This window comes from Lichenostomus cassidix, chromosome 14, assembly GCF_008360975.1.
Source record: "Lichenostomus cassidix isolate B80296 chromosome 14, HeHo_3.0, whole genome shotgun sequence".
NCBI classification, from domain to species: Eukaryota; Metazoa; Chordata; class Aves; order Passeriformes; family Meliphagidae; genus Lichenostomus; species Lichenostomus cassidix.
The window spans coordinates 8,770,057-8,792,154 of NC_139495.1; the positions used below are offsets into that span (position 1 = coordinate 8,770,057).

Genomic DNA, 22,098 nt, shown 5'->3' on the forward strand with positions numbered 1-22,098 from the left:
CTACAAGAAATTTTTAAATGCTTCTTCAGTATGTTCTTTGAGCATTTTTTTTACATGGCTGTCAGAGCACTATATGTCATGCCATGGCTCAAGTTTCAAGTCAGTCTTTCAGTTATTGAATTCAAAAGTGAAAAATTGCATCCTGCCAGAAGACCTGTTTTGTGTGATGAAGGAAAAAAAACAACAGACTCCTCTGATGGGATGGGATGAGGTAATCAGCTGCCAGAAACTTGATATTAGCTGCAGTCATCTGCACTGGTTTTGTGATCAAACCTGTTAAAATCCACTGATCTCTGTAACTGATGAGGTTTACTTTTTAAGCATCAATTTAAACATCTCTTGGTGTCTTACCACAATTAGTTCAACCTCCCATGAAGTGTTGTTGCAGAAAATTGCCTCTCATTAAGAAACTACTAATGGTGTAAAGTAACCAAGCTTAAATGTGAGGGGAGATGCTCTGTGAGACACCTCCTTATTCATCTCTGAGACCAAATTGTTGCCAAGGCTGTCAGGGTCCAGGCTCAGCTACTGAGGTGTCCTCAGGATCCTGTGTCAAGTGCTGTATCCACATGGAAGGAATAAGTTTTGGAGTTGAAGTAGTATTTTTGATATGATCCTGTTTGAAAGCAGCCTGTGTTCCTGGCTGTTTGTAGGATGGATAGGATTATGTGGAACAAGATGCACTTTGGTAACAATGGTAGCATTTATGCTGGGGTGGAGTAGGGTTTTGTTCATTTAAGTAACATGACTGCCCTTTTGGCTTGGCAATTCTTTTGATACTCAGCTACGTTGGGACCCTTGTATTCTCAGTGTATGGCTGGCAACTCTCTCTGATCTGTGCAGTGCTCTGGGCTGTAGTGAGGTTCCAAAGTCATCTAGGAGCATAATAAGATCAGCTTTTTTGGTGGGTTTTGGTTTTTTACAGTGGGAAAATCCTTTGTTTCAGTAGCATCTCTAACTTACCTAAGTATTATTCTTTTCTTGCCGAATAGTAACTTTATTCTTTTTGAAAAGTGTAGCAGCACAGTAAGTGCATCCCACTCCCCTCCACAACCAACTTCTCCCTCAAAAACAGCAAGAAACAAATGCTTAGTATAACACAGCAGCTTAGTTTATTTGGAAATATGTTTAACTTGGAAGAGATTCAGTAGGCCTAGGGGAAGGTACAAGAGAACCATTTGCTGGTGGAATTGGTGATTTGTACAAATAGCACTTCAGCACTTTTGTTTTTCTCAATAGACCAAGATCCTTTCCTGAACATAGTCATGTTTACCAGAGTGTGTCAAATCCACCTTACCCATTCTTCATTTTCCAATGCCTTGCCTTCTTTCTGAAGTGATAAACAGCCAGGATTTCCAGAAGAGATATTGGGTGCATCAGTCAGTCAATGTCCCTCTTTGCAGACAGTGACTGATATCTGGAAATCAACTCTGAAATGATGCCAGTTACTCCATCTAGTCACCTAAAGATACTTGTCTGATACTCTGTTCATTTTATATATGGGCATTGTATAATATGTCATGCTCACAGGATCGTGGAAGTTACAAAGCCCCTGGTTTTGTGTTTCAGTGTTTTGTGTTTCAGTGATTTAGTTTGCTTTTTAAAAATAAGGGTCAAGATTTTTACCCTTAATTCCTTCCCAAGCTTAATTTGTTTAATTTGCAACCATTAGCTTTGACATTAGCCATAAGGGCTCTGCTGTGTTCTAGATAGGCAACACTGCACACCAGTGTTGAACACAGTTGAGAATCTGACCTTAGAGTCTAAAAAAATCCAGGACTTTATTGCTAAGCAGCATCACTGACCCACTTCTGAAGGAACCACGGGTGCACTGCAGGCTTTTCAACCCCACCCAAATAAACACAGAAATGAAGCATTTGCTAATTAAAAACAACTGGCATACAGAAAACTTCCAGCTGAGCCAAACTAGAACTTCTGAAAATGAAGTTCAATCACGTTCACACTGCTGGAGTTCAAGGCCCTTTGGGTCTCTGGCTACCAGGGCTTAATTGTATGAATATTGCACACTCCTACTTGCTGTATTTCTTCTTGGTTTTAATTAAAGGAGATGACTCTCTAGCCTAGGCATGAGTCTTGCATCCCAGGAATGTCTAACTCTGTTTCTTGCTAATGAAATTCTTTCATGCAAACCTACATTGTCTTCATTTCACTTTATTCCCAAGGGCCTGTGGATTCTGTGCCACCTGTAGGGATCACCCCAATCATCAGCACAGCCTGGCTTAAACAGTAATGTGCAGAAGTCACCTTGGGCCTTAAAAATCACATGCAAAGTCCTGCTGGGCCCTTTACTCAGTGGTATTCACAGCACCTGGTTGTAACAGCTGATCTTCCTAAGGCTTGACAGCTGGTGCTTCACTATAGCTTTCTCTCTGACTTCTATGAGTGACACTGAATATCTGCCTTTTGTCTCAAGTTCCTGACAATTCCTGATGTCTTGACTGGGTACCAGCAAGAGGCTGTGGAATTTCACAGAAGCTAATGGGTGCTTCTTTCCCTCCAGTGTGTATTCTCTCCCCTAAAAGCAGTTTTCCCCATAACTCTGGTAACTCCCAGGTGCTATGCAGAGTCCAGCCCACACCAGGTACAGTAGAGTGTAACAGCTACAGAGCTTAATGTGGTGTATTTCTCAACAAGGATGCAATAGCTATATAGGATAGTCAGCCTTTGTTCTCTTTCCTGCATCTTTGGTCAAAGTAATTAAAGTGCTTCATGTCTTAGTGGAAACCTTTTGTGTTTTTCACTCTTTGATCTTTAAAACTTAAGGTACTTAGTGATGTTGGTTCTTTGTGTCAAGTGAGTCTGCAATACTGAAATTATTCTGGAAATGCAAGTGTTTTTCATCAAATCAGTCTGTGCTAGGGATTAGGTTTTGTTTGTATAAGAATAGTCTGAGTTGCTTTAGATGGTGTCTATTGCCTTCAACCTTAATAAGATACATTTTCTCTAAAAAAATAACTGTTTATCCTTTTGGGGTAACTGCTGTTAATTTTTTCTCCTTTCCTATACTGTGGTTCCTTGGTATATAAGCACACACTTCACTTAGCTGGCTTCACAAAATTGAAGTTCCTCTTGTAAGACTTTATTTTAGGAACTTTTTGCTATCTTTTGTTATTTCTAAGCCTGAGATTGTCACACTAGATCCATGTATGTTTGTTTTACTATTTACACCTATCACAGTACATTTATATGGAATACCATCACACAGACAAACCAGCTACTGACAGCTAATATAAAGATATTAGATTCCACAACGCTTAATCTGCATAGAGACCAGAAACACACTTAATGGTGAAACACAGACAAGTATTTCTGTATTTCCCTTAATTTTAAACCCATTTTGTACAGAATTTGATCTTCCTGCCACAAATATCTACTTCTGTATTTGTGTATTTGTCTTGTGGCCAATTTGTCTTGGGTGACTCATGTCTTCCTATGCTTGATAGTTTATATTTCTTATGGTCACAAAATATACAATTAATACTTGTTTTAAGCATTGTTTAAATATTAATTACATTTTGTTTGTCTTCTATTCTTCTCCCAGCAATCTCCCAGTGATGTGTAATCTCCTACTGCATGTAGCTTGTAAAAATGGACAAATCCCTGGGTGAATATTTCTCTGACTTCATAGGAGGTGGAGATCTAAAACAGAAGTGACACAACCTTGGACTGCATCATCTATTTGCAGATTACTGTAGCTGTGCTTTGCTAAAGCTCTGCCAGAGATTTATTTCCCGTGGTGCAAGCAATATTAATTTGACTTGAGTAATTTGGAACTCATATGGGATATAAAAATCTGTAGCTACTTGCAGCATCCCTGTTGCTGATCTCATTCTTTAGGAAGAATTTGATGTGAAACTCCACAGCAAAGTCGTTGAACATCACACAAGTTTGGTATTTTGTATGCAACATCAGTTATCCTGCAGTTGCTTCCTCTATCAGTTGTGCTATATACAACATTGCTACTTGTGGCTTGTGTTATGAAAAGTAGCCAGAATAGGATAGTTTGGCAGTTTTTGAGTGCAGTTTGTCTCGGGGGGGAAAGGTGTACAACATACTCTTATAGCCTATTAAAATCACTCTTTTACACCAAACTGGATAAAATACAGCCCCTTTCATTCACCTGTATCACTGGGGTGGTTTTTGTTGGCTCTGCTGCTGATCTCTTCTGGTCCCTGGACAGCCACTATATAGAGTTCTTTTGTTTTTAGGCATGCGTGTAGAGTGATCCATGCAACAGTGAAGAACCTGCCATGGTACAGTCCATAGATTACACTTGTGCCAGCTGCTCTCCACTCCCTCAGCAGGACGCTGCTGGTTCCCCTCACCATCCAGTCCCACTCCATGAAAACATTGAAAACACAGGCAGGGTGGAAAGCCCAGAGCTCTACATGATGTTGCACTGTGTGGCCCCACAACAATCTTTAATAATTGCCAACCCTGCCTTGGCAATGGTGGGCTTGCTTGGAGGAGGCTCTGCCTTCTTTTCTGCTGGGCTGCCTGCAATGTTCAAAACAGGACACTGTTAGAACCACGAACTGCTCAAACTATTTCTTCCTGCTTCTGGCTTAAAGGGTGCAAACCTTTCCTGCTCTATCTCCACCCACCCAGAAATTTTCAGCTCTGGTTTGAACAATGCACTTTAGTGGCAACCGAGCTGGTCTGTGGTTTGAAACTGCTCAGGAAGTCCTATCCCTTCGGGGAAGGGTGTTAAGAGGGGCTAAGGAATCCATACATCTTAAAGGGAGGGTAAACTTGCACCTCATTCAAGCAAGGTGTCCCTTTTCACAGCCCTGGGGTCAGATAATGGCTCCTTGCACAAAGTCATCTCAGCGGGTTTAACTCCCAACAACGAAGGAGCTGAAGAACAAAAGTATTGCTAGAATTTATTCTCTCATCAATTTGGATGTTGTAATTAGGAGAACAAGATACAGGTAGGTTTTCATTTTTCAGGGTGAGAAGAAATCTTTTTATCTCTGAAACTGCATTTGAAAGCAATGACAAAGTAAACTAACAAAGGAGATGAGTCATGCTCCCTGTGACTAAGGGGGTATAAATAATTAGTGATGCATCTTAAAATGTCTCTTCTCAACCTTGTACTTGAACTTCACAGTCATTCGAGTCCCTCTGGGAACTCTTGAGCAAGATCTTGTTCTGAGCAAAATGGCAGAACGTTTGATACAAACCTCTTCAGCTGGTGGACCAAAGTCCCTTTCTAAGAAGGGCACTGCTCTCTCTTGACTCTGCCTAAGAGCTCATCTTGAGACAGGGCCAAATCAATCTGTGAACTTCCAGAGCTCCTGCTGTGAGTGTTCTGTTTGAAAATTGCAGCTGAAAGCTTCCAAGGCCTCATGCAATCCACTTAGTCTCTCAGAAACCAGTGTGTTTGCCATTCTGTCTACAGGTGATTTGGGTTGGGGTGATTGAACCTCTTCCTGTGGGTAATGTGAGAAATTTGGGTCAGCTGTGGAAGTTCACAGTCTTTTCTCTAGATTCCATCTTGACTGCAGTAAAACAGGTGAACTTTGTTTCAGACAGTCAAGCATTGATCTGAAGAGGTTTATTCAGTTATTTTTGCAGAACCAGGTAGGAAAACGATTAACAAAAATCTAACTGCTTACAATATCAGGTTGTGGCAATGTGTATACAAATGTACATGGCATACTTAAAACATACAAAGCAATTTTGAACTGGCCACAGGTGACTTAAACTAACTTTTTAAGGAGTAATTTGGTATCTGATGTCTCAGTGGCCATGAGTTGCTGCCACACTGTGCTGTTTCTGGGTGTTCTAGCTAGCTTCACCTAGCTTTTGCCAGAGGCTGGCCTTTGAAAATGCTCTTTTAATCAGTTGTCTTTGGAATTTTTCCTTTTGTTCTTGTGTTTATCTTAATGTTCAGGAACTCACTGGTAGGAGATTGTGTTGCTTTGTCTATGGGTTTTAACTTGGTGCGAAGGAACTCAGCCATCTCTCTGTCTTCTTCTTTTTCCCTGGTGGAAAGAAAGAAAATAAATGTTAGAGGAGTGACAGTTTTCTCTGTAAATGGGACAGTAAAAGCTAGAGCAGCTAGGATCAACCCACTAGTAAACAATTAATTTCTTTGCTATTTTTGGAAACATTTAATTTTGCTGCATATTAAAAAGCAAAATATTTGCCTAAATGAAAACTGCTGCTGAGGCTTTTGCAATTTGCACATGGGGCTCAGCAAGAGCTCTGGGTTCAATTCCAGCTCAGGCTGCTCGTCAGCTGCTGCCTTTGGCCAGCTCTCTTTGATCAGCTGCAGGACTCTGGCAAAATCCTTGCTTTATCCTCTCCTTGCTTGCTTAGAATGTCAATGTGTTGGAGAAGATATTGTTATTTTGGATAAAGGGATTGAGCCTTTGCTGCTGAAAGAGAGGGGAAGTGAGAGCAAAACTGACTCTGTGTAGAGTGTTGATCTCAAACAGAAGGTTGGATTTGGGTGCTGGAAATGAACTTTTGAGGAAGACAACTTCCTTGGAACTTTGGGCTAAACCACTGAGATTAAACCCTTCTGAACTTGCTTATGTGTTAAGTTAGGTAGGGATGTACTACTGAGTGCTTTTTGTTTGGCCTGGGTTTTTTCTGTTGTTGTTGGGGTTTTTATTTTGCTATGACAAGGTGGGAATAGCAGTGATCACCCTGACCACATGAATAATTAAAAAAAGAGGATTATAGCTGTCTACAAATATGGCCCTTGTAGAATTCCATTTCATGGCTACTACTTATGCCAAGAGGATAAATCCTTTTCTTTTAAGTGGTAAATGTCCAGACTTGTTGGTAGGAAAATAAGAGACCAAAGCTCACTGTATTCATGAGATGACTGAATTGTTATTGGGATAAAAAGCCACAGAATTACAGTAACCTAATTTTAATGTTTCTCCTATGGAACGGGGAGGAGGTTTTTAACTTGTTGTTTTGAAGGACCAATTCTTTCCTATTAATATTGATTTAAATTTTGTCACTTAATCTGTTGTATTATCAGGCTTGGTGAATGTCACTGGTAAATGCAGTTGCTCTTGGTTCTTACCGTAATCTCTCCACCTCTGCATCATCTACAAGAAAATCTCTTTTTTGTACCAGTCGATGAATCTTCTGAATCAGTTCATCCTCTCTTTGTTTCTCCATCTTTGTTTTTTCTTTTTCTGGTCAAAAACAGAGAAAAGAGTGTATTACTTTGGACCCTGGGGAGTGTGAGGGGGTGGTGTAGGACATTGCAGATGTCCAAGAATCAACTGCTGATTGAAGTCAATGGCTTTTCAGTTCTGAGTCACCAAAACCCCAGCAAGCCGGGTCACTGCCTCTGTGCTCCCTGCACTTGCTGCTGTTGACTCTGATCAGCTTAATGGTCCGAAGGCTCTGTGGGGTTTGCTAAGCCTACTTTTAATACTCAATTACTCTGCAAGACATTGCTTGGAATTTTTTAAGAGCTTTGGCAAGAAAATTGTTCAAGATGCTTTGTTCAAATCCAATGTACAAACTCCATTTGACCTCTGGGGAAAGGAGATCACACCAAAAGGAACTGTTTCTCTGCGTTTCAAGACAGCTTTGGCTGTTGAAAACAACACCTTTTTTCCTACTCTGACAAGGCAGGTGAGCTGCAAATCCCCACAAATAGCATTAGCTGTAAAATGTGGAAAAGTAAATGAAAGTTTATTTTCCCTGTGCTTCAAAAATCTGAGTAATTAATATATGTCCTTGTTAATTGGCCAGTCTGGAATGGCTAGGTTGTCCAGAAACAACAGTTCTTGTGACATGAGAGATGTTCCTGTCACAAAGTAAAAATCATAAATGTTGGGGATTACAGAGCTGTTGTTTCAGGCTATAAAGCAAATGTATTTAAGACAGAACTCTTCAAACCTAGCAAGTGCAGCAGAGATGAGAGAGCCAGAGGCAAATCCAAGCTCATTTCTCCGAGAAGCTGAAAATTTTGATTAGCTATGAAGACACTTCGTATTAAATCAAGAATTTTGGTTTTGAGCAGTAGAAGTGTGTTTAGAGAACTACAAAATTCAGAACAGTGAGAGCTGGGGGAAGAAGAGGGAGCTGCCTGCAGTCTGATGTATCTGAACTGTTATGTCTACTGATTTAAGATATGACACCTTAAAAACCTAAATTAATCAGACACTTCAAAACAATTGTTGAGTACAGATAAATTTTGGATCTTCGGCTTCAGGATGCTTACTGCTGGGAATTTCTATAAATTCATTCCTTAATAAGTGAGAAACAAGCACTTTGTATATGTTTTTAAGACAATGAGGTTGAGACTTACAGAATTTCAAAGTCATTCTCCTTGGAGAATTTTAAATTATGGTCTGCCAGTAGCAGAGGAAATAATTTGTAATGTAATATAAGGCTGCATTTCTTGGGACATATTTTCTGTGGTTTATCTTTTAGAAGGATGGTTCTTGACTGCTATGAAGATTTAGAGATAGATTTTTACCTATGGAGAATTCCTGTGATTAATGATGAATTTGTATCTGAGAAAAAAAGAATGCTTAGAAGTCACTGCTTTTTCTTGCTTTGCCTCTTAGGGCTAATGAGCAAGGACTCTCCTCACTTCTGAAGGTAGAAGCTCCTTTCTACTTCCTTTCAATCTATCATTTTCCTAAACTGAGATGTGCTCTCCCATTGTATCCTTCAGGAAGCTGTCTACTAAATATATTAATGTATGTGGCAAAATACTGCATATTCTGTGCCCTAAAAGACTGGTTCCATGCCTACTGAGATTGGCTAAACTGTGTCTATTGAAACCAAAGAGCAGTTCTCTATACAAGTCTGTATTCTAACAGGAAAATTAAGGTAGGGATTCTGGGAATGACTCCATTTCTGGAAAGGTTTTTCTAGGCTAGGCACAGGCTGTGTCAGCACTCAGTCAATGCCAGCAGCTGCTTGGTCTTTGTTAAAACCAAGCTGTTGAGAGTCTGCCTGAGGATGCTGCTGCTGGAGCTGCACCTATTTGATCCCTAAGTTTGCTGAGATCTGTGCAGTGCCAGGGAGAAACTGCTGTCTGTGGATCTCTGCTTGAGGCCTTGAGACTGGAAAATAATTTCTATAAGATAAAAAAAAAATACCCAAACAGTGGAAACACCAAAAGAATGAAAGCTGATTAACCATATCTGTAAGTTAAGAGTCTGGGCAGGAAAGCTTGCAGATTAGAAAGGTGAGGGAAGGGGCATCATTCAGATATATCCTAGGATTTGTAATCCTTTCCATTTGGACAAATAATGAACCAACAGAGTTATTATTAAAAATTTTAAGTGTGACCTGTAAGTAACTAAGAAGTATAAAGAAAGAAAAAGTAAGAAAAAATATGAATCCGTTTCCGTTGGGTGCAAAATGTGTCAAAGTTCTTACAGCTAAGAGTGGGTGGTTTCAGAGTAGACCTCTTTCCTATGTCACCAGTGACCTTCTCTCTCCTTTTTGAGGATAAAGTTGTCCTTCAAAGCTGCACAATAAAATGTGAGGAGGGAAAATAAGAATAACCAAAGCATAGTCAAAACTTGGCCTTAATAGGCAGGCAGCAGCAAATTATTTCTGCAGGATGCTGGAGGGTGGGCAGTAATATGTGGTAGAAATGGCCTGCTGAAGGTGCTGAGTGTTCTGCAGGATCTGTTTTCTTCTTGAACAGAGTAGGGCTTTTGTGGATCATCTAAAATGGCAAAGCTGAAGTGAAATTCCTCACCGATGGCAGCTGGAGTTTGGAGCCAAGGACTGCAGAACTGCACACAACTCTGTCCCTCCTTCAGACAGTGAATTTACAGAGATGTGTGGCAAAACACAAAAGGGACTTGGCCCTTGTTTTTTTGTAGAAACCCATTCTTGATTCTAGAAGGTAGATTTAACTACAGGTGTGACAATGGATTGGTGTAGCAAGGAAAAAATCAATCACATTCACGGTGGTGGTTATAAATCCTCCTCCTTTCCCTCTTTTATCTCTGGTATCTCAGCACTCATCTTTTCCACCTGACAATCTCTGTGCCACTTGGTTCCCTTGGGATTGCCAAGGGAGTGCAAGAAATAAGGAATGTGCTCCTCGTTTGAGTGATATTTGCAGGGTTGCTGCCATGGGAGCAGTGAAATACAGCATGAAAAGATATTTAGAGACCAGGAGATTAAAGATGTGAGACTTGGCAGGAAAATGGGAATTAAAAATAAGGACTAGAGGAAAGAGATATGAAACTCAGCCTTGGGGGGAGGAGACTCTGATTGCTGGGGCACAGCGGGGGTGATGCAGGGGTGGGGATGGTGCCAGGAACACAAGAATTATCCTAACACTGGATGGGGATCACCCTTACCTGGGATTGCTACCAAGCTCTGCAGCTCCTGCTTGAGGTTCATAATGTCTTTGCACAGCTGGATGTCATCCATCCTGCAGGAACAGAAAAAGCCTGGTCAGACACACAAAGTCCAGCCTGTGCTGATGGGATTGGCCAGATTTCATCCGAAAACACCACCCTGGCCCTTGCCTGGGACTGTCAGCCTGAAAGGCACAGGTGTGCCAGGGGATCCTGACATGGTATCTGTTTTTGAGGTCTTGTGCCATGGGTCAGTGTCCTCCGTGGTTGATGTTGAACACTTTAAATCCTTGCTATGTGCAGAAAGTCCATTAATGCTAAGACACAGAAGACAGCTTTAAAAAAAAAAAAGTAACATTAGCAGAAATTGCACCTTCAGTTCTCATTGAAACTGCTGCTTCTCCTGAGAGCTGCCATCCTGAATTATTCCCCTGGAAAGCAGCAGCCTTCAGCATTAGCTTCCTGGCACAAGTTTCATTTCAGTGTCTCAGCCACAGCGGCAGCCAAGGCTCAGGTCTTGGCTCCAAGAGCTGCATCTGGGGCTTCCATTTTCAAATCCCACCCTGCAGAACACAAAACCCAGCCTCTGTGATTAATTGTACATTCTCAGCTTGGCTCTCACCAACACTCTCCTTGCCCACGGATCTCTGAGTTCTGTTTTTCCCACTCCTGTGCCTGAGGGGTGGGTTGGCTGTTGCCTGAGTACCCGAAGGGAGCTGAAGTGCCACCAGAGCAGGGATTGTCACAGGGGTATTTCAGGAGAGGAAGGCTGAGGGATTTGAGTGTTTGTGTGCGTGAGACTGAGCCCCCAAAGGATAATGCAGCCAAATTATTGAATTAAGTGAGGAGTGGAAAAAGTAGGTGTTTCTGGCACAAACAGGACTTTAATCACAACCCAAGAGCTTTTATTCTCCCTGCCGCCTCTGCAAGGAGCGCAGGTCTCTGCAGGGAGCTGTCCTTCAGCTGCTTTGCTCTTGTTAGTAAAACATGTTGATCCTTTTATTATTTGCTGCTTTGGTTAACTCTGCCTTGCCTGTTCTGCTACTTTCACTGTGCTGTGACAGCTATTCCTGCTGCCTTTTTACCCCTCTCATCCCAAAATACAGCCACGAAGTACCTCTCCTAATAATCCTTATTGCTGACCTCTTTTCCTTGTTTGTGTACCCATCACCTCCACTGGGATCTGCTCTCTCACTGCCCATCTGTCTGGTAAAACTCCCTTTTATTGGGAAGATCAGCACATTTGCCTCAGGACTAGTGCATGGTTCACTGCTCTGTGTGTTTAGGACATTTGGAAGCAGAGATGTTTTTACTGATGAATAGTCTTACTCAGGCTCTCCATATTATTCATGCTCATCACAAGCAAAGCCTGCTTTACTCTTGAGATCCATCATGCTAAATGGTACTGAAATTACTTTTATCAATTAATCTTAAATGCTGTCCTCCCAGGAGAGTCAATATTCAAAATGTGCTGGGATATGAGCAAGTCTCACAGCTCCTTATCTATTCAATGTTCATGCAGTTTGGGTGTCATGTTAATACAGTGGAGTAAGATGACCATGGCTAACAAACATGACATTTTCTTGGCAAGAAATGCTCAATATTGAACTGCTGTATTCAAATGATATTGGGCCACATTCTCAACTAGTGAAGAGAACAGTGAGTTTCTACAAAAGAGAGCTCTGTGATAGAGGATTTTTTCCCCCCTGATTGAGTAGATTTGGCTTCATTCTGAGAAGCTCTGAAATACACTAATTAAAATACTTTACTACATCAGTTTGGCTCCCTGCCCTTGCTAAGGAACTCCAAAAAGCTAATGGCACTGCTTTTCTCTGAGGATCTTCAGGAATTTAAAGTATCATTGGCAGTATATTCCAAGTGAGCAAGATCATTCCTATTCAGTAGTCTCTACAATCCCTGTGCCTAATCTGTGGCAAAGGTGCTGGCCTCATGCTGCAAATTTAGTTATTTTGGCTGGTTTTTAATTTGACTGCAGAGCATGTAGCTGGTACTCCATGTATATTCTTAGTATCTCTTTTTCCTGAGATCTAAAATTTGTTCCTGCCTTGTAACTCACAGGAGAACAGTAAATATGTGGCCAAAGCACTTTAGGTCTGTAATAACTCTGTGACCACATGAATTCCAAAGATCATAAGTCAGATGACCCCTCCAGAGTCCCAGTTCTGCAGGCTGGTGCATTGTGCTGATGGACAAAAACCAAACCTGCCATCTGTACCAATCCCCTTAAGCACATGGAACATCTTTCCTCCCATCTGTGTCCAACAGCCTTTGTGTTTCATCCACTCTGCAGTGCTGATTAGGAAAAAAGTAATAAAAAAAGAGGTTAAATGACTAAAGGGAGGGCTGAGGGACATATGTGGCCATGCCAAGGCTTCATCCATCTGACTTAATAAAAGTAGGACTATGGTTGCTTGTAGCTATAAAGCACATCCCTCATCTGCTAGCAAATAATACTGAATGCAGGGCTGCAGGTGCTGTCCTGGGCAAGAGTTGCCTTGCTGCCCTTGGAGAAAAGGGAAGAAAAACTCCTGGGAAGGAAAGCTCTTGGAAGGCCATTCCATTCAATCTGTACTGGTACTATGAACCTTCCTCTGTTTTCCCCACTATGCCCTGGATGTTGGATGTGAGCAGTTACAGGAGTCCCAGAAAAAGTTAATGTGAGTGCTGAAAAGAAATTTCCATTCGCAGAATATTTCTCATTTGGAAGCTGGATGGTCAGCAGGGTTTGACTGAGAGCATATTTGTATTACCATCAGACCTTTTTAGGAAGTAAAACCAGCTTTTGGAAATCTTAAGGAGAGCAACAATCTGCAGAGGCAAAAAAACTCCTTTGGGTCCCCTAACCTACAGAGAAGCTGGAGAAACACAGTGAACTTCATTTTGCAGCCCATTCTCTCCTAAGTCAGATCTCTCAATGCAAGACAAGCTGGAGGAGAAGTCCCCCAGGCTTTTGTCCAGCACTGTGTCCCTGGTGCTCTCTGCAAGGAAAGCAGCACAGGCACCTCTGGGGCTCTGCAGGATGCAGTGGCTTTTCCCTACAGATCCAGGACAGGCACTGACCCAGCACCCTAGGCCTGCCTGAGTTACCTGCAAAGCTGCTGGGGACATTTGCAGAAGGTTTGCAATGTACAACCAACCTTTGCTGAACTCTTTATTCCCTGGAAGAAAGGCACATTCTTTCCAGCCCCTGTGAAATCACTGTTCACAGTGTGGAGAAAACATCAGTGAAGCAGTCAGCAGTTACAATATGGCAGTTTTTCCTCCAGAGCTGAGCTTTAAATGTCTGCCCAGGAATCCTAAACACATGAGTTATGAGTATGATAAAACATTTCTCTTGTTAGGAGCCCAAATCCAGTCCTGGAGTAATTGCAATAGTATTGAACTAGGGATGAATTCTCAGTGTGCTTTCATGTATTCCTGACACACTGTCTGCAATTCTGCTTTTCTCTTTCTTATGGCTTATTGCAGAACACCCTCTGTATGCTTGGAGATATCACCCAAGCACATATTATTCTTTTCTCTCTTGGTATTTCAAGCTATATCATCACAACCTACAAGCAGACTCTCTGTTTGCCAAAAAAACAAAACAAAAAACCATCCAAAAAACCAGACCTCATAATGAATAAACAGCATGAGCAAAAGATTTTCTAAACATGTCACCAAATGACAGGAGAATCAGTGGGTCGGGAGAGCCTGCAGTGCTGTGGCTCAGTGACTCAGCCCCATTCCATGTTCCTGTGGTGCAGTTAGCAGGGCAAGAGTGCCTGGAGCACTGTCATTGCCACCAGTGCCCAAGTGAGGGGACAGCTGAGTCACCTCTGCTGAGCACCATCTGCACTGAGGGGGAGCAGGGCATGCAAACAGAGCACAGCCCTCCCATTCAGCTGTGCCCTGGCACTTCTCAAAGGCTGGGCAAGGAGATGGGAGGCAGGACTTAAAAAAGAAACATTCTGTACCAGACACAAAGGAATTGTTTTGTTTTGTTGCAGTAGAAATTATTTTCTATCTTCTTTTCAGCCAAGGAAGAAAACCAAATTCCCCAAGGTAAGACCTGGGTATCATCTAGAGACATGCATTGGAAAAAAGCAAAAATTAGAGTGAAAGCTCATAGAAAAATCACCCTTAATGGTCAGCCAAAAAAAAAAAAAAAAGAGAGAGATGGCTAACAAGGCTGACAAATACTTCATATTTGAGAGTAAGAACTATTAGTAACAGCTACATAAGCATCCAATATCAATTTCATTGATTTCAGGATAAGCAGAGCAGTTCAGTGTGCCTAGAGAGCTTCAGTGTGCCTTTGCTGAATGACTTTCAAAGCTAGAAATAGATCTGTGCTCCCTCTAGCACGTCTGCAAGAGGAGGTCTGAGATTCCCTTGCTTTCTGTTATTGGATTAAATTGCTTGAAGTTAAAAAAGGAATGTAGACCAGGTTTGTTGGTTTCCTTCCCTCTCTTCCCAGAGGATTTGCAGGCACTTAGATTATTTTTAGTTCTGTTTTAATACATTCCTATCCCAGGAGTAAAATGCTTGTAATTGTTGGAGTTTCTGAATGCTCTGATAATGCCAGTCTAGGAGCTGGCCTTTGGAACACTTCCAGGGATGGTGATTCCCTGGGCAGCCTGCTCCAATGCCTGATCACCCTTTCAGCCAAGTTTTTTTCCTTATATCCAATCTACACCTTCCCTGTACAGCTTGGGTCCATTTCCTCATGTCTCGTTGCTTGTTGTGTGGGAGAACAGCCCGACCTCCACCTGATGCTCCTCTTCTATATTCGACTCCTTTCTGTCTCTGTCAGCTCAGCTTAGTTACTTAAATCTTCTAATTATAAATCTGTGAGATCACAGGCAACACTTAATGAATACAGAGCACGTTGTTGGAGGCATGATGGTGTGTTTATCACACTGTTATTCAGCTCAGCACCTGGTGCTGCTCGGGCTGGGAGACACAGAGCTGGCAATTAAGGGAACAGATTGCTGACCAGCCTGCCTGGCAGGGCAGCCCACAAATCACAGCTCCTGGGATTAACTTGCACTATTAAAATAAGTGTGAATAACTTTTCTTGTTAAAAGTGCTCTCTGCTGGAGGAACAGTGCATAGAAGCTACTGAACCATAGCTTGCACAGAAATGTTGTAATTCAGCTGTTGTTTCAGAGAATTGGAGATGGCATTTGAAATTCTCAGTCCCTGGAGGGTCATATTTAAGGCATATTTCATAGAAATTCAGACTAGTGTCTAGGGATGCTGCCTGTTTTTCATTTGCACTGACATTACTAAATTCTCTTGAGCTTGGCCATCTCCTCTGCCAGTTATAAAGTTTTACCATGAATCAATAGCAACAAGAGGAGTTTTCCTGAAATTGCCCCACTGTGGAGGAGAATATTTCTCCACTTGGCAAAAATTGACTAAGTTAAGCTGTCTAAAAACATGCAATAGAGAAGTCAGATCTAAATTCACAAGTATCTAAGCCCTTTGCAGTAGCATACAGAAGATTCTAGGAAAAAAACCAGGGCCAACTCATGTGTCTGGTTCATTTAAACTACTCTGGCAGTTTTATTTTTGGATATTAGGCAGAAGAACTCTAGAACTCTAGACAATGCAACTCTCTGCATCATCTCCAGCAGAATCAATGATACATTTCCTTCTTAATTTGCCTTCATGTTTGACCTTTTCTTATCTTTAAAACCAGAAGAGCAACTATTTGTTATCAAAGCTGAAAAGAATATAAAGGTTTCTGGTACAAAATCCAACACTGACAGTCCATTTCAGGGCTTTTCAATTCACTGGTTACTCTCCTATTTATAGCAGAAGACAAATAAGAAGGAGCAATGAAATACCACAGAGCAAGAGAGACCCTTTTTTACAGAACATCCTTGCCTAGGGGAAGATCAGCAAAAGGGAAGTCCAGGAGCTGTGAGTGTCACATCCAGGATGTGCTAAAAGGTCTCAGGGGACAACCACTGCACCTTCCACTTGTGCAAGCCAAGCACAGGTAGCCAAGAACTGGGAAGTGAAAAACAGTTTGGGATTAAAGGTTATATCTGGAAACACAGTGCTAAATTACTGGTTTAAAATGGCAATGTCAAAAGATTAAAGCTGCTCCCTCTTCTATTTAACAGCATTTTGTGACAACCATAACACATATTCAATGTAGAAAATGCTGTTTAAAGAAAACTCTCTATTAAACAGTTATTTTTCTAGCTGTTCAACAGAGACAATAATGAAAATTCCTCCTTCTACCTTTTTTCTAAGACACAAACATCTCAACTACCAAGTACTAAGCTTACAATTAATTAAATATTTTCTGAATTATATGTTTGTCATTTTACACCACTAAAAAAATGCTTTTCCTTTCTGAGCATTTTAATGCACCATTTTTACAGCCACATATCTGCAAGTGAAGTGTTGTGTCTTCCTCAGGGGTTGATGGTTTGCTGTCAAACAGGGCAAAGGACAGAGGTCTGCAGAGAGATCAAACTGAACAAAGGCATTTTCCTTCCTCTTAGAGAGATGATCTCTGTGCTTTTAGCTCCAAGTGCACGGTCCAGATCTTTGCAATCCTGTCCTGAATTCTTGAGGCTTCCATGGGAGGAGCTGAGAGCCTTGGCAGAGCTGGACTTGACAGGAATCCTCAGTTCTCCAGTGGCACCCTGACACCCTTGAGGCTCCCAAATCCTTGGCAGTCCCCTAGAAATGCTGTCCCTAATCTCAGAGACCTCAAGCTTTGATAACTTCCATGACAAACCATGTTGTGCCATTTCACAGCTCACAGTTTCCTGGTTATTTCCTCCAGGTCTCTGGTTATTGGCAGTGAGGCAGCAGTGCAATGTGCTTGGGATGGCAAAGCTCAGTGGGGACACAGTCCCAGCCACAGTTTAACCCAGAAGGGCCTGTGCCACCCCAGGCTGTGTCAGTGGGACAGCCTTGGTGTCCCTCTCACAGCTGGAATTGGTGTTTTCCCTAGTGGTGCCTTAGCCTTATCTTGTGAAGCCAACAGCCTGATGTGTACATTTATTGAATAATATATATCATCACACTACTCCCTCCTCCTCTACAGCCTCCCCAAGTGTGTCCTATGCTCCTGGAGCAAGATAAAATCAGGAGGGGAGAAAAGGGAAGGAAATCACAGTAAGTGATCCTGTATTGTTAAGATTCCAGAACTGTGAAGGAGAAAAGATTTATTGCTCCTTTCCATGAAAAGATGGATCTTATCAGAAAACACTGACGACAACAACAACAGCTCTATTCATGAGCAAAAATCTGATTTTGCTGGTGTTATTTATTTACACTGCAGTAACAGCAGGGTGCCAAACTCAGAGAAAAATACCAGATGCTGAACACATAAGTAAACAGTCCTAAGGGAATTCCGTGCTTAACCTTAGATGACAGAAAACAGATAATATACAGTACAAAGAAAAAAAGGAGCAGCAAAAGAATCAGAAGTACCCAAGAAAGCCCGTCAGAACACCTGCTTAGCAATATCTAACCAGTTGAGTTAGCCCTGCTGTTCACACCTCTGACAGCCTGTTTTATGTCTTTGCACTCTCCCTCCTCTCACCCTTCCCCAGGGTGATGCTCAGTGTGTGGCTCTGGTGCCACACGTGGCATGAAGCCACTGAGAAACTGCAGTTCATGTCATATTAGTGATGCACTTCTAACAGAGTTAAGGTGTTTGGTTCAAAAAAGAATTAAACTTTGAAATGAGCTTTGTTCATACAAAGACAGCAATCACTGCTGCCTTTTCTCACTTGAGAATGGAACACTCCATGTACACAGTTTTGTAATTTGCAGCACTGCATTGCTTTGCGAGTTCAGCCAGTACTGAGACTGTTTGTTTCATGTTCCCACTTTGTGTCTACTAGATTTACTGCACCCATTTTAAATTAAAACATGGGATTTCTAGGCTGGTTTATTTAAAGTTGTCATCACCGAGGGAATTAACCTCTCACTTCTGCAGTTCTTGTGTGCTTTGGTGTTGCTTCCCTTTGCAGTGGTTGCATAAGGCAGGCAACCAGCAGAGATAGCTTTCTGTATTTAAAATACCAGTGTGCTCTGCATACTGCAAATGACATAAAGGTGAGACTCCTGTCTGACCTCCTGTTGTTCTCAGAAGGAATGTGGATTATCCATTTTTCTCCAAGAATTTGCCTTAAATTGGAGATTCTCCCATTATACCCAGTAGCCTCCAGAATGACCATTACTGACCATCGCACATCAGCTAATACTACCACCAATGGATTCATCAATATCACAGCAGGACAACAGAGATTTATGGGGTTTTGCAAACTGGGAGAAGGGCAGAGGTTAAAAAGGAAAGGAAAAGTAAGCCTGATTTCAAGCAAGAAAAAAAACCCAGACTAGGGATAAATTATGTACTCTGGACAGCAAAAGAAGCTGTGGGACTGCAAAGTCAAGTTGCAGCAGACTTTTCTACATAAAAGGCCTGGGATTTCAAGTAAGCAGACATAATAGTGTAAAATGGTCTAAAAACCTGAATAGATCTATGGAGAATTTGGATGATGTAGATATTATGAGCACTCTGGAGAAGAGGGAGTCATCTACTAATGCACAGTGAGAGTGTACAAAGACCAATTTTAATTCTGAGTCAGTGTGGAGGTGAATTTGGCCTCTTAACAGTATTAGTTCAGTGATGTAATAACCACACAGACACTATACAAATACACCATTATATTTATAACATTTTTGCAGATTAAAAAAAGGTTTAGTGAGTAAAATGTTTTCGGTAATTGCCTAAAGCAACCTAACAGGGCTTTATGTTTAATATCTTCTATTCCCTACACATTAAAAAACTGCCATTCAACATCACCTACATGGCAGAAATACCCATCCCAAGGCAGCTATCACAGGTGGAAGCAACTTCCAGTTTTAGCTCAAGGTCATCCAATCTAGCTGGCTCCAAGCTTTGCTTTCCATCTGGAGAGAAGCAGTACCAGGCACTGGCAGGTTTCCCAAGGCTGTGCTTCATGATGACAGAGGATGCTGGTTTATAACAACTATGCCTTTCCACAGGCACAGGCAGTAACTGGGGGTGAGAACATCTCACCTATACTAATAATATTCACTGAGTCCCAACATGCTAATGTGTTTTAAAATGCCTGAATTTTGCACTAGAAATGATTCTGAAGTTCAGCTTTGGTCTGGTCTGTAGCACATAGACGTCTGAGGGTTTGCTGCCTCTGTCAGCTAAGCTGAGCTACCACATGCATCATCCATTTTCACAATGGTGTCTCTCAGCACAGTAGGTTTCCATGCCCCCAGCCATCCTAAACTGCTTCTTGCCACACATCCACAGCAGCAGCACATCCAGTGTGAGACAGAGGATGCTGCCTTAGCAGCTCCCTCAGCCTTTGGGTCTGTTATCTCACCAGGAAAGGAAAAAAAGGAAGTGGGCCAGGAGAATTAGAAAGGAACAGAGAGTGTGCATGTTCTGAAATGGTGTGTTTGCTTTCCTCAACAGCACAGACAGATTGAACATTTACAGTTTGACCCAAAACTCTTTTTATAGGGAACATTTTAAGAAAGGAGCTGGGAGAAGCCTGAGAAGTGAAGGAGGGGGAATGCTGGCTGGCTATGAACTGATGCTTTTCTGTACATATTGTCTCCTTCATATCAATTACACTGAGTTCTCAGCTATTCCAAAAACAAACCAAGACAAGCTGGAGATAGCATATGATGGCTTCAAGCTTTATTTTCATTTCCTGGGCTGGCTGGAGATGGCCACAACAGCTCCTGGCATCATTTTATGAAATTTCACAGTATCAGTAGAACTGAAGGAGAGATGCTACAAACAGCCACAATTTCTACATAACTTGGATATGTCCTGAGGAGGTCCATCCTGGGCACTAAGCAAGGCAGGGTCTTGAGACAAAAATAGGATTTGATAATGAAATTACAGATCAAATCACAGTGCATCTGCCCTCCTGAGACTGAGGTTGCCTGAGCTAAAATATGATTGTGCAACATAAATTGTGGCTTTGCCTGATTGAGGAAAGCTTGATTTTATAATCTGAAAATTGTCTCCTTATAAACTTTAGGTAATTCTTCATAGCAAGCAGGTTCTCAGCTGGAAATAGTGTGGACCTCCTGGATATGAGGAGCACAGCTGCTCTCAGCTGCCCTCCTTTTCTTTTTAAAGGAAGAAACAACAACAAGGAGTGAACAAAAGGACACCTTTACAAAGGTTAATATCTGACTTGCAGTTTGCACAAGGTTTGGGAAACATCATGACTTGTTAGTCGATTGCTTCAGCTCATTCTGCTGTCCTTATGTGTTTGTATTGGTAAAAAGAAAAACAAGAATTGTCAGAAAACTGGATTCTTTTAAAGTATACACTACAGGATGAACTATTTCACTGTGGTATATAGCAAATATTCTAAAAATCTGTATTTTGCAAGAAAAATTATTACAAATTTGAAAATCAGAGATGTCAGTTGGAGTTTCTGTACTGTATGTTTTTGCTTCACTTCAGAGTTCCAGAAAATCACACTGTTTAAATGTATCATTGTGTGACAACACTTCATCTTTAAGTGCTTTAGTTTTTAATTACTGAAATGAGGTCTCACATTATGTTTAGTAATTTCCAGTAAGGAATTTCCACTTCTGTCTGCCAGGCAGAGGAAAAAGAGTGTATAAAGGACGGCAAAGCAGTGCAAAAGAGTGGAAAATCACATGCATTGAGACTGTATGGATATTTATGGTCTTCACTTAAAAATTTTTGCTGTTTCATTTTTAAACAGGGTAAAACCTGTTTCCACTGCTCTCACAGATGGCTTTTTCTGTGTTTTGGTGAAGGTTTTTTTTAATACAGTGACAGGCAGACTACAGAAATATCTGTGCTTGTCTGAGAGTGAATCCTTGGTCTGTCACTAAAAACCAATATGTGCTGCTCTGTGGACAGCACAGCATTTGTGGGCCTGGGATAGGGATGTGGTGAAATTGCAACACCTTCTTAAAGATGTCTTAAAGATGTCTTCTGGATTTTCAAATCATTTTGATGCCTGTTAGCACATGCCTGCCTTGTCCACCAGTCAGTGGGTCCCTTCCAACTCCAGCTATTCTGTGATTCTGTGTTTTGCCAAGGACTCCCTCATGGAGAGTTTGTGTCACTTGAAGAGAGACGTGTGCTGCAAAAACCACAGCTGAGGAGCTGCCAGCAAGAACATTACGTTATTGGTGACCTCATATAGCAACAGGAACAGTTTTTCCTTGTGCACACACAGATGTGTGAAAAATGCAAACCAACTCCAGGTCCATTGAACATCTACACCTTGCTAGGGATTTTTTTTTATAGCTGGGTTTGTTGGGTTTTTTTGTCTGATATGCTAACCTGGAGCAGTTCTCTGCCAAAGTACCTTATTTTATGGCTACCACATTTGCACCTTCTTCAAGGAAAACAGTAAATTCAATTAGCAGCCTTAGAGCATATTCCTTCCATGGATTAAACCTGACAGAGGAAGAGCTTGCTCTGATTTCCACCAGCAGCAGGTCTAGCTTGCAACGTTTTGTTTTCTTGCTCTTGAGGGTATTTTTAAAGGCAGTGTCTGTTGTGGAGGGCTGGGGACACTCTGAGCACAGCTACAGAGCTTGCTTTAAGCACAGCCACAATGTACTTTGTCCTGCTTTAGGATCTGGCTGCATGTGAACAAAAAGATCAGTCAGACAGACAGACAGTGAGAAGAATGAACCGTTACTTTAAAAAAAATGTAGCTGGAAATGTAAGCTGTGG

At 41.6% G+C, this 22,098-nt stretch overlaps 1 protein-coding gene across 1 annotated transcript in view; it reads right to left on the reverse strand.

Moving 5' to 3' along the window:
• Positions 1 to 1,089: 1,089 nt before the first annotated feature.
• The window catches only part of BMERB1 (bMERB domain containing 1), a 44,319-nt gene continuing 23,310 nt past the window's right edge, over positions 1,090 to 22,098 (reverse strand). The window contains exons 3-6 of the mRNA XM_085074797.1: positions 10,335 to 10,408; positions 7,067 to 7,181; positions 5,926 to 6,008; positions 1,090 to 4,518 (exon numbers count right to left, since the gene is read on the reverse strand). Of these exons, the coding sequence (XP_084930923.1) occupies positions 4,406 to 4,518; positions 5,926 to 6,008; positions 7,067 to 7,181; positions 10,335 to 10,408 (385 nt within the window). The 3' untranslated portion in view covers positions 1,090 to 4,405. The remainder of the gene's footprint in view (positions 4,519 to 5,925; positions 6,009 to 7,066; positions 7,182 to 10,334; positions 10,409 to 22,098) is intronic.